General features: G+C 37.2%; 1 protein-coding gene across 1 annotated transcript; it reads left to right on the plus strand.

The window, feature by feature from the left end:
* Positions 1-3,225: 3,225 nt before the first annotated feature.
* LOC147493413 (uncharacterized) lies at positions 3,226-6,798 on the plus strand. Its single transcript, XM_086567854.1, has 7 exons — positions 3,226-3,319; positions 3,456-5,334; positions 5,648-5,944; positions 6,055-6,154; positions 6,225-6,302; positions 6,417-6,594; positions 6,686-6,798. The coding sequence occupies exons 1-7, from the start codon at positions 3,226-3,228 to the stop codon at positions 6,796-6,798; spliced, it is 2,739 nt and encodes a 912-aa protein (XP_086423980.1).
* Positions 6,799-11,219: the final 4,421 nt, after the last annotated feature.

An 11,219-nucleotide genomic window follows, 5' to 3' on the forward strand; every position in this document is an offset into this window, starting at 1 on the left:
ATCAACACCTCCTCCACGACATCATAAAACTTACTTTTATCTCTTATCACAACTTTCTATTCATGTCTGAAAATTGTTTGTTTCACCTTCTCAATCATCGAATCTCACATCTCGTACATGAGATGCAAAGTAGGGTGGTCCGTGTCACATTCTCTTAACACTAAAACTATGGGATTAGTGAACTTGAGAATGTAATCAATTTTATCCCACCACTGATCACTCAATATATTTTCTTTTATCTTGCTTGACCTCTGGGCATTTGGACCACCCCTGTATCCTTTCTAAAACTCTGACATAACCAGTTGCCCTAACCTGTCTTTCACCTTATGGAATCTTGCTAACATTTGGATTGTCGATGCGAATTGAGTTTCAGCCACACTCAACAACTTTAGCTGTGCAAATTTTTTGTAAATGGAGAGAGCTAGTATATGGTTATTGATGAAGTGCTGAATCGTCATCACCTGTTCATCAATCTCTGGAATCCACTTACATAATTCAAACACATATTGTGATTTTTTGTAGTGTTAGCTGGCGTACATATATTCTTGAGTGCTGATAAGCACCCAAAACTGTAGGTTAAACCCCTTAATAGTAGTCTACTTATGCCAATTATGTTTATAATAATGTGAGTTTATATCTACTTGTTTTTGTGTATTACAGGTCTTGGAGCTGAATATGTGTATAAAGGAACCACGTTTACATGAAAGAAGAGCTAAGATAATTGCTAAAGAATTTCTATGGTTAAAGCCCAAGTTTCAAGGAGAAAAACCTTTTTTAAGCCTAGTCAAAGTCAACTCGGGCAGAAAGAGAACAGAAAGTCATCAAAACTTCAAGGTCGTATCTTTGGGCTAAGAACTCGAAATTGGGCCCATTTTATATCAAAACGACTGTCTCGGAAATATATTTCTAATGGTCTAAGCATTGACCCAATAAGAGTAGTAAAAGTGGATGAAAATGGAAAAGCAATAAATTCTAACAGTTCTGACCATTTTAGATTTAAGTACTTGGGTTTTGGGCTTGATTTAGTAACCCAAAACATACCTCCTAAGCCCATACACAAAATTGTAACCTGAACCTCTATTATAAAGAGAATTAGGACAAAAACAATAGTATCTTCCTCCTTCCCCCCATTAGTTTAGCATAATTTAGGGTTCTTATTGTAACCTCCAACTTCCATTAAACACCTTCCAGTTCTTATTTTAATTAAAGTTTTATTATTATTATGTCTTCCTTTCATTATTTTATTCATGATAGTCCAATGAATCAAAGCTAAACTCCCATTAGATGGAGTTTAAATGAAGCTTTGAGAGGACTAGCATGATTTGTTAGTGTAGAGTGATTGTTTAGAACTTCAAGTTTAGGTTTTTCTTGACTTAGTTCGTATGTATCTAGTTGATTAGGTGTGGAACGAATCCTTACTCCTTATATTGCATGCTTATGTTTAAAGAGTAAGAATAATTGATTTTTTTTTGCAGGCAAAATGTGAATATATTAATATTAATATAAGGTTACATGATGAGTCAACATTAACCAGTTACAGAAAAGGATCCCACCATATTGCAAAAAGAGTGAACATACTCTAGCTAAATCTAAAGTACACCTGATCAGGGCTCTCGATTTTGGGCACAAAAGATGGACGTGATGCACTCCATTCCGATGCATCAAAATCCAAAGTCGCCCCATGCTTTGCTGCCGAGTCAGCACTAAAGTTAGCTTCTCTCCAACTATGTGTTATCCTGTAGGATATCAAGTTATGAGTGGCTCTTTCATTGATGTAAACATTAAGAATGGTAGGATTACGTAGTATTAGTGTTCTTAGCATTGATATTAAGTAAACTACTATTTTTCTAGTTATCAAGTGCCAAGTTCAAAGTGTGAACCACACATGGCGTCCAAAATATACTTGTTTCATGGCTTTCAATGTCACGTGTGGAACTAAATTAAACATCTCAACAATTAACAAATTATGCTTTCATATCATATTTTCTCCTTGATTGTAAAAAGAAGAATCTCCTTATGGAGAACCCTACTTCTTTGTTTGCTGGTTAGTTTATTGCTTATGCATTTAATGTTTGTAGCATGTCAAAAATTAGTATATCCCTAACATATGTTTTATCAATTCACAAGGCCCATCCTCAAACCCTTAAATTTAATCATCGTGTGGAGGAAACAAGAGCAAAGCGGACCTTTCTAGAGTTTTTTATATTGTGAAATTAATTGATACTAGTAGAAAAAAGGCTTTTTGTGACTGTTTTAAAATGGTATTTGTGACTGTTCTGTTCGAAACGGTCACAAATGGCAGAAAAGGGTTTTTGAGACTGTTTTAAAAAGTTTTTAGTGACGTGCATTTTCGAAACGGTCACAAATGGTTTTTTTCTAAAGAAGGTGTATATGTGTGGAGAACTATTTGTGACTATTTCACTAAAATAGTTACGTATTATCCGACTCGTAAGTGACCGTTTGACCATTATATGACCTAGGTAGTTTTTGGTCCACGCCCACAGCTCCACTAAAAACAAAAACACACGACACACCCACGTTCACTCAACTCCCGCTTCGTTCAAACTCTTCAAATTCTCTGAGTATACAGACACACAAAAAAAAACACTTTCGCGAGCTTTCTTCAATTCAAACTCTCATAGGTACAGAACCAATAAAACTAAAAACACTTCGCGACTCTATCTTCACTCTCTCAACCTAAATCAATTCCTCATGAATCTCTCAACCTAAATCAATACCTCACAACTCTCTCTTCACTCATTATTGATCTAAAATTTATTACCTCTCCAAAATTCAGTGCGGTAATTGAAGACGGACAAGGTTAGTTCTTTATCTCTCTTCGATTTTGAACTTGTTGCAGTAAAAAGTTTTGGGTTTTGAGTTCTATACCAATATTTTTTTTGGAACAGGGGAATTTCAATTGATTGTGATTAGGATTTCTACGTGTATCAAACAACAATATCCAGGTATGGGTTTTCATTTGATTTGATTTTTTTTTTTACAATTTGTGTTTTATTCCTGATTTGAGGTGGTCGTTAGTTTTTTTTTTGTTTATGAAAAGAAGGTTTACGTTAGGGGCTATATAGGGTTTCACAAATGGTTATCTAACATGATTTTTTGTTTTTTCATTTTAAACTAGACTATCTTTTTCAGTTAACTCTATTTTCAGTATTTGCTTGTTTGTCGACGATAAGGACTTATCGTATTTTGTTTTGGTAGTCTGAGATGGACAAGTCATGGATGTCAAGAGATATATTTTCTATTGAATATGTAGAAGGCGTTAAACAGTTTCTTACATTTGCTTTTGATAATACAAAACGTAAGAATTGTATACCCTGTCCATGCATTGAATGTGGGAATATGTACGAATTTGATATAGTGGAGGTGCGTGGGACGTCATCTGAGAAGGAAAAGGATTGAACAGACGTATTGCACATGGGTGTGGCATGGGGAAGATGCTCCAAAGGAGTCAGCATCGAGTAAGGAGTCAGAGGAAGGTTTTGATGAGGGTGGACTAGATGAGGCCGCAAACATCGCAAAAATGTTTGAGGCCACTCAGGAGACTTTCATGAGGAACCCTGAAAAACTTTGTGAACTGATTGAAGAAGCTGATTTACCTTTGTACGACGGGTGTAAAAAATACACCAAGTTATCATCTCTGGTTAAGCTTTTCAATGTGAAGGCAATGAATGGGTGGTCTGATAAAAGCTTCTCTATGGTGTTGGCTCTGTTTAAGGATATGCTCCCAGATTGCAATGAGCTGCCTTTGACCATGAGAGAGGCGAAGGAAACTTTGTCTGTTTTTAGAATAAAGCATGAGAAGATTCATGCATGTCCCAATGATTGTATTCTTTATAGAGGTTTAATAAACAAGGATAGAACTACTTGTCCTACATGTGGAGCGTCAAGGTATAAGGTGAAAAAGAATAATCCTGACCAAAATTATAGTGTTCCAGCAAAAGTACAATGGTATTTCCCAATAATCCCTAGACTTAAAAAAATGTTTCAATCTGTTGAAACGGCGAAGAATTTGGTATGGCATGCGAATGAAAGAGAGGTAGTTGATGGTCAAATGAGTCACCCAGCTGATTCCCAAGCATGGAGACACGTCGATCAATCTTGGCCAGAGTTTGCAGCTGATTCGAGAAGTCTTTGGTTTGCACTTTCAACCGATGGCTTTAATCCACACAGTTCTCTTAGCAGCAGGCATAGTTGTTGGCCTGTTATATTGGCGACTTACAACCTGCCACCATGGTTGTGCATAAAGAGAAAGTTCTTAATGTTAACATTGTTGATATCAGGTCCGCACCAACCTGGTAACAACATTGATATTTATCTTGCACCTTTGATTGAAGATCTTCAGTTGTTATGGCAGCCCGGTGTTGAGGTATATGATGCCTATAAGCAAGAATCCTTTATACTTAGGGCTGTGCTATTATGGACAATCAGTGATTTTCCCGCCTTTGGAAACTTAGCTGGTTGTACTGTCAAGGGGTATCTTGCTTGTCCAGTATGCGGTGAAAATATAGATTCTATTAGATTGAAACACGGCAAGAAGAATGTATACCAAGCGCACAGGAGATGGCTTCCAGAAAACCATCGGTACCGGAAGGAGAAAAGACCATTTAATGGTAAGCAAGAGCTGCGATCAAGTCCAGAATCATTGAACGGGGTGCAAATCTTCTCAAAAGTTGAGCATTTCAAAAACTCATGGGGAAAGCCACCAGAAAGTGCTAGAAAGTCAAAAAAATCAAAGAAGGAGAAGGCGCGAATTAGGTCCAAAGATTCAAAGAAAATAAAAAGGGGAAAGGAGCAAATAAGTTCTAAGGATACAGAAACACCAAAACGGAGGAAAAATGATGGTGTACATAAAAATCATGAGGAAGGTCGCTGGAAAAAGAGATCTATATTTTTTGAGTTGCCTTACTGGAGACATTTGCTTTTGAGACATAACTTGGATGTCATGCATATTAAGAAAAATGTGTGTGATAGCATCATTGGGACTTTGCTTAACATTCCATTGAAAACAAAGGATTCACTTCAAAGCCGACTTGACCTTGTAGAGATGCACTTAAGGGAAGAACTAGCACTAGAGAAGAGAGGGACAAGATTCTACCTACCGCCAGCATGTTATACATTATCTAGAGAGGAGAAAGAGGAAGTTTGTAACACACTGTTTGAATTGAAGGTCCCATATGGATATTGTTCTAATTTCAAATCTTTTGTTTCAATGAAAGATTTGAAATTATATGGTCTTAAATCTCATGATTGCCACCGACTAATGCAACAACTTCTTCCTGTGGCGATACGATCGGTGTTGCCAAAGCATGTGAGGTATACCATTATTCGGTTATGCTTCTTCTTTAATGCTCTTTGCACAAAAATAGTGGATGTGTTGAAATTGGATAATATTCAGAAAGATTTGGTGGAAACTTTGTGTTTGTTAGAAAAGTTTTTCCCACCATCATTTTTCGACATCATGGTGCATTTTGACAGTTCATCTTGTAAAGGAGGTCGAGCTATGTGGTCCAGTTTTTTTCCGATGGATGTATCCCTTTGAGAGGTAAGTGAATGATTTTTTTAATTTATTTATTAAATGTCTCACAATGCACATATCAAAGGTTTAAAGCTTTAAAAAACTTTCTAGGTACATGATGGTGTTAAAGGGATATGTTAGGAATCGAAACCGTCCAGATGGATGTATGGCGGAGAATTATATTGCAGAAGAAGCTGTTGAGTTTTGTGCTGAATTCTTGAGTGAAGTAGATGCAATTGGAGTTCCTTCCACAAGAAACATGACAGACAATGATTTGGAAGATGGAGATACAATTTGTAGTGGAAGACCGATTGGGGGTTCGCATGTTGTTGAAGTTGATGAGAAGTCCTGGCAACAAGCACATCTTTATGTGTTAGAAAACATGAAAGAAGTTCAACCTTATATCAAGTAAGTAGATAAACGCACAATAGTTCAATTTAACTAGATAGTTATCTCCAACGTTTCCATAAGGGAGCTGGTAGTTAATACTTGTATTCTTTTAATTCTTAACATAAAAGGGAGCATATGGACTACCTAAGGCTTCAAAATCATCGCAAGGGTGTAAAATGGATAAAAGCTAAGCATAATCGCACCTTTATTAATTGGCTTCGCCAAAAGGTATGCTTTGTTAACACTCCATTGTTACTTAAAAATTAAAACACTATTCTTAACATTGTTTGAGAACCAGGTTGAGGAAGAGCAAGACATATCAAATAACAAAGTCTCCGACACGTTGCAGTTTTTGGCCATGGGACCTAGTCTAGATGTGCTAAAATATTCCGGATATGAAGTTAAGGGTTTTCGCTATCACACAAAGGACTGAGAAGCTAAACTAGTCAACCAAAACAGTGGAGTCAGTGTAGTGGCCTCAACAATGTAGATTTCTAGTGCCAAGGACAAGAATCCTGTAGTTTCGGATATGTGCTTTTATGGTGTGCTTACTGAAGTATGGGTGTTGGATTACTTGACCTTTGAGATTCCTATTTTTAAGTGTGATTGGGTTGACAGCAAGAGAGACATTAAGGTTGATGAATTGGGTTTCACATCTGTGCAACTTGGTAAAGTTGGCCACAAGTCCGACCCTTTTATTTTTAGCCCCAAGCCAAGCAAGTTTTTATGTGACTGACCAACTAAATTTGGGATGGTCAGTTGTCCTTGCAACTCCTGAAAGAGACTATCGCAATAAGAACGATGATGCTGGGTTCGATGATGATTCCATTACGCACAAAGCATACCGCCAACTATTGACTCCTTTGATTTAGCTAATGAATTGCCATTGCCTTATGCTCGTGAAAATTGTGAAGGATTTGGGGTCGAGCCCAAATGAGTTTTTCTTTAAGTTAAATAAGACTTCTTACTAGTCATTATGGGACTTTTCTTTTCTTTTCTTATTTTTTTTGTTGTTTTTTTTATCAGGTTTTAAGAATGCTTCAAGTTTTTGTGTTAAACTTACAGCTAAACTGAGATTACTAGTGTTGTTTACATTTCTAAACAATTAAAGACCTTCTACTTGGTGGAAGCTTTATATATGGAAGCTTTATATATATATATATATATATATATATATATATATATATATATATATATATATATATTGACAAAACTTGCAAAAACAAAAATGGTCTTTATAGGTATACTCATGGATCCAGAAGAGCATTCAGAATCACAAGAGTATTCAGATTTCGAAGAGAATTCAGACTCGGAAGATGGCTCAGAAGAACATTCGAACTCCAAAGATGGTTCACAAGGGCATTCAGACTTGGAAGATGGCTTTGAAGACCATTCAGACTCAGAGAAGCGGTCGGGCTCAAAAGATATGGAAGTTGACGAGGCAGTAGCAAAAGGTTCAAGCAAAAAAAGGAAAGTCAGAAGAGCGGCAAAATGTGTAAAATTTAAAAAATTGAAAAAGGGTGAATATCAAGGAATTGTTTATAATGAATCTGGGCAACCAATTGGTCAAGGTGGAACTAACATCGGTAGTTATGGAGGCTACTTGGTGAGGGCAAGAGTAAGGATTACAATAACTAATTGGAAAGATGTATCACCAACATTGAAGAAAAATTTGTGGATCTCTTTGAAGGTACATTAATCTAATGCTTTATAAGCTAATTTCATTTTGTTTACATGATTAACTAATATGCTACTTACAAATAGGAAAAATTTAAGTTGGACACAAACGAAAGATCTATTCGTACAAGTGCGATGGGCAGGTTGTGGAAAGCATTCAAGTCTCGTCTTACTAGACGGTACATCTTACCTTTTAAGAATAAACCGAAGCAACTCAAGAAAATACCAAAGTTGTATAGAAAAGTAATCAGTCAAGAAGATTGGGATACTTTTGTAAAAAGTAGACTTACACCTGAATTTCTGGTACGTATTTCTCTTAATTTTATTTTGCTTTTGTTTGTACATGCATGCAAGCTATTGTTTTCCTGTCTTAGTTTCTTGAAAGTCCTAAAGAGGCTAGTATCCATGTACTGGTGGATTCCAAGCAAAGAGGTTGTGCTTGGGGAGGTTGGACTTGTGGCAGAAGGCCAAGTTTAGTTTGAGTGGATTTTGTTGATTTGTGGTTTCCTTTTTTTTTTGAGATTCCAGTAGGGTTGATCATACGAGAGAGCTTGCGAGAATTTATCTTGTAAGATTCTAGGTGGATTCCCTTGCATCATCTGTTCTTGGTTGCATGTCATCCTTAGCTGTTGTAGTCTCCCCTTCCGAGTTATCAGTTGGCATGACTAAGTGTTTAAACCTGTTATCTTCATACTGCAATAGTAAAAGTCTCGCTTTATCTCTCTATGCTTCTACTTTAGATTTGTCATTTGGCTTCGATTCGTCTTCATTGCTGCTGCTGCCCTTTGTATTCCTTGTCAAAGTTTCTCTGCTGCTGCCCTTTGTATTCACGCTCAAGTTTGCCATTGTTTAATCATGCTTACGGAGTTCAAGGGCAACGCGACTGAAATTGTGTGCGAGAATGTGACAAAATGATATTCATCTAAATTTCTAATAACTAAATCTATGTCTAGATGATTAGAATTCTGTGGGAGTTTGTATTCACACTATACTAGGAAGTATACCCAGAAGGCCAGAAGCATCATTGGATGTTTTGGTAGATTGAGATTGTTGTCCCTTATGGCTATTGTGTTTGATTTGTTTAGAACTTTCAGGTGTTTGTTCTAAAAGTCGTTATCACTTCCTCAGTGTTGCCAACATGACTCAACTCTTTTTTTACGCAGCTAGCTTCAATGGTCGACTGATTTTCAAAAAGTTAAAATAGGGAGTATTGAAACTTGTGTAAGTGGAGGACTAAAACGAAATACCCAACGATATTTGCCACCTTTTTTTCTTGTTTTTGCATGGAGACCAATAACATCAGTAGTCTGATATTTTCTGTGTTTGTTTGCAGCTGGAATTTTTTTAGTTGAATACTTGAATAGGGGTTACTACTAGTGCATGAAAATATGAGGCCAAAATGAAATGGTCGACTAGCAGTGGGTTTCATAAGTGGATGAAATTTGATACAGGTCAAGGTTAATTATGATCATCTCTAGAGATAGACTCTTAGACACTAATAATTTAACCTGGTTAGAACTTCATGAACCATGCTAAAAGAAACATTAGACACAATCAACCAGTAGCTAGCTGCAACATAACTCATAGGTTATATATGCTTTATATGCATAGCGAGAAGAAAAGTTCTATCAATGGCACCTTAAAAAGAAAATTGGATTGGACAAAAAGGATTAGAAGCATTCTGTTTCTAGATTTGGTTTTTCCCTCTCAACCTCTCCTCCCGACACTGTGATTGTAGTTTCAGCTTTGTTTTATTTTTTTAAGCCAAACTCTATTCCTAGTCATTGCTAGACTTGGTTTTTTTGGGGCAGTTTAGGTCCGTATGCCCAAAAACCTTGCATGCACTGCAGCATGGTGGTTTTCAGATGTACTTGAATGATACCTTGTATATTATTCTCTAATATGGCAAAGCTTGAGTCCTTGGTCTTTACTTGTCTACTTCTGACTGCTCCATCAACTCAGTTCTCATCCGAGTTGAATACAAAGTATAGAAGCCGGTGTACTTCGTCAGTCGAACTCTGCTCGACGCAGAGACGAGGTACTCCTAGATCGAAAAGAGATCCCTCGCATTAGTGTTCTCAGCTAAGAAGCTTAGGCCTTACTTCTAGGCACACACGATCAAAGTAATTACAAAGTCTTCTGGGCTTAACATGGCTCGGGAGCTCGGCATCTCGAGTCTAACTGTCTTCAGTGACTCCCAGCTAATTGTGAACAAAATTGGGGGCAGATACAAGGACGAACGAATGGCTACCCACCTTGACTAGATCAAGGGCCTATCTACCCACTTCCAACAGTTCAGGATATTCCAGCTTCCCCAACTTGACCTACGTGGTCTCCATGTTGGGAACTAATGAAGCTCGGAGTATCCCCAATATTAGGAGCTACCCAGCATCAGTCTCCAGAGGATGACTATGGCCCCCAAATGGCCTAAGCAGCAGCCGAGCTGGATGGACCCCCTGAAACAGTACCTTATTGACGGTACTCTTCCATCAGATGAGAAACTAGCATGGAAGCTGAAGTACAAAGCAGCTAGGTACTTTGCTTTAGTTGGCTATGTGTACGATATTAATATGCGCGGGATCCATTCTCTTTCCCTCTATCTTCATATTTGTCATTGCTGGTCCTACTCCCCTGTTCGATCGAGGAAAGAGTACCAGTACAAGGGAATACTTGAGTATCACATCGTCCCACCGCACTGCCAAACTGCAACAATCTAGCTACTATAAGTAGCCTAGCTACTAGAGGAAGGGAACTCAAAACTAGCTACTAGGGGACGAGAGAGAACAAGAAAGCTATCGTCCGCATTCACGTTAGGCTGTTATGCTTGTTCTCTTTATTTGCATCTGTACCGCATTCACGTATCTCACTACGCTATTACCTTGAGGTTTTCTGGGATGTCTGCTGGATATTGGGGTTTTCTGAGTGTATAACCCACTGCCATTTTACAATCCCATATCAGTAATTGTTCTTATAGACGTACGAGTTATCTTATTGAGTTAATCACTTTAAGGGTATATAGGAATGCTTTTCTCATTCAAAACTACTTCCAGCTAAAGTATTATCTCAAGAAATGGGTTAAACATCTCTAGTACATAACACGTATTTATTTTTATTTTTATTTTTTAATTTGTAAGAATCTTAGCGAAGTGCAATCTACGCGGCGAAAGCAAAACAAGTTTAACCACCAAACAGGCAGGATGAGTATTGCTAATCGCGTGGAGAAAAAGGCAAGTAAATGTATATAGCATTCCTCTAATTTGTTATTTGATTTGTAATATAGCATTCCTTTAATTTTTTATTATTTATGTAATATAGCATTCCTCTAATTTGTTATTATTTGATATGCTATATACTTCAAAACAGAGACAAGAGGAGGGCGCATCATTTATTGGAAAGGATAGGTCTTATGGGAGGCAACTTTCCCTCCAAGGCAAAGATGGTAACTATGCAAATGATGCTACCAAGGAAGTTCAGAGAGAGAATAGCACGTTTTAGTCTAGTATACTTCCTATTATAGTGTGAATGTTATATTAATAGTAATAATAAGGTTACAATATAGAGGCAGTAGAAAGGTGCCACATTGACCAAGGTGATGATTTGCTTCTCTTGTTTTACT

Source organism: Coptis chinensis, chromosome 6 (genome assembly GCF_015680905.1).
Source record: "Coptis chinensis isolate HL-2020 chromosome 6, ASM1568090v1, whole genome shotgun sequence".
NCBI lineage: Eukaryota > Viridiplantae > Streptophyta > Magnoliopsida > Ranunculales > Ranunculaceae > Coptis > Coptis chinensis.

What these genes read in the sequence shown, in the direction of transcription:
- LOC147493413 (XM_086567854.1), top strand. Translation starts at nt 3,226, where the DNA reads ATGGACAAGTCATGGATGTCAAGAGATATATTTTCTATTGAATATGTA. An exon ending in GAAGTTCAACCTTATATCAA is followed by an intron (nt 5,945 to 6,054) that starts GTAAGTAGATAA and finishes TTAACATAAAAG; the next exon opens with GGAGCATATGGACTACCTAA. An exon ending in CCATGGGACCTAGTCTAGAT is followed by an intron (nt 6,303 to 6,416) that starts GTGCTAAAATAT and finishes TCAACAATGTAG; the next exon opens with ATTTCTAGTGCCAAGGACAA.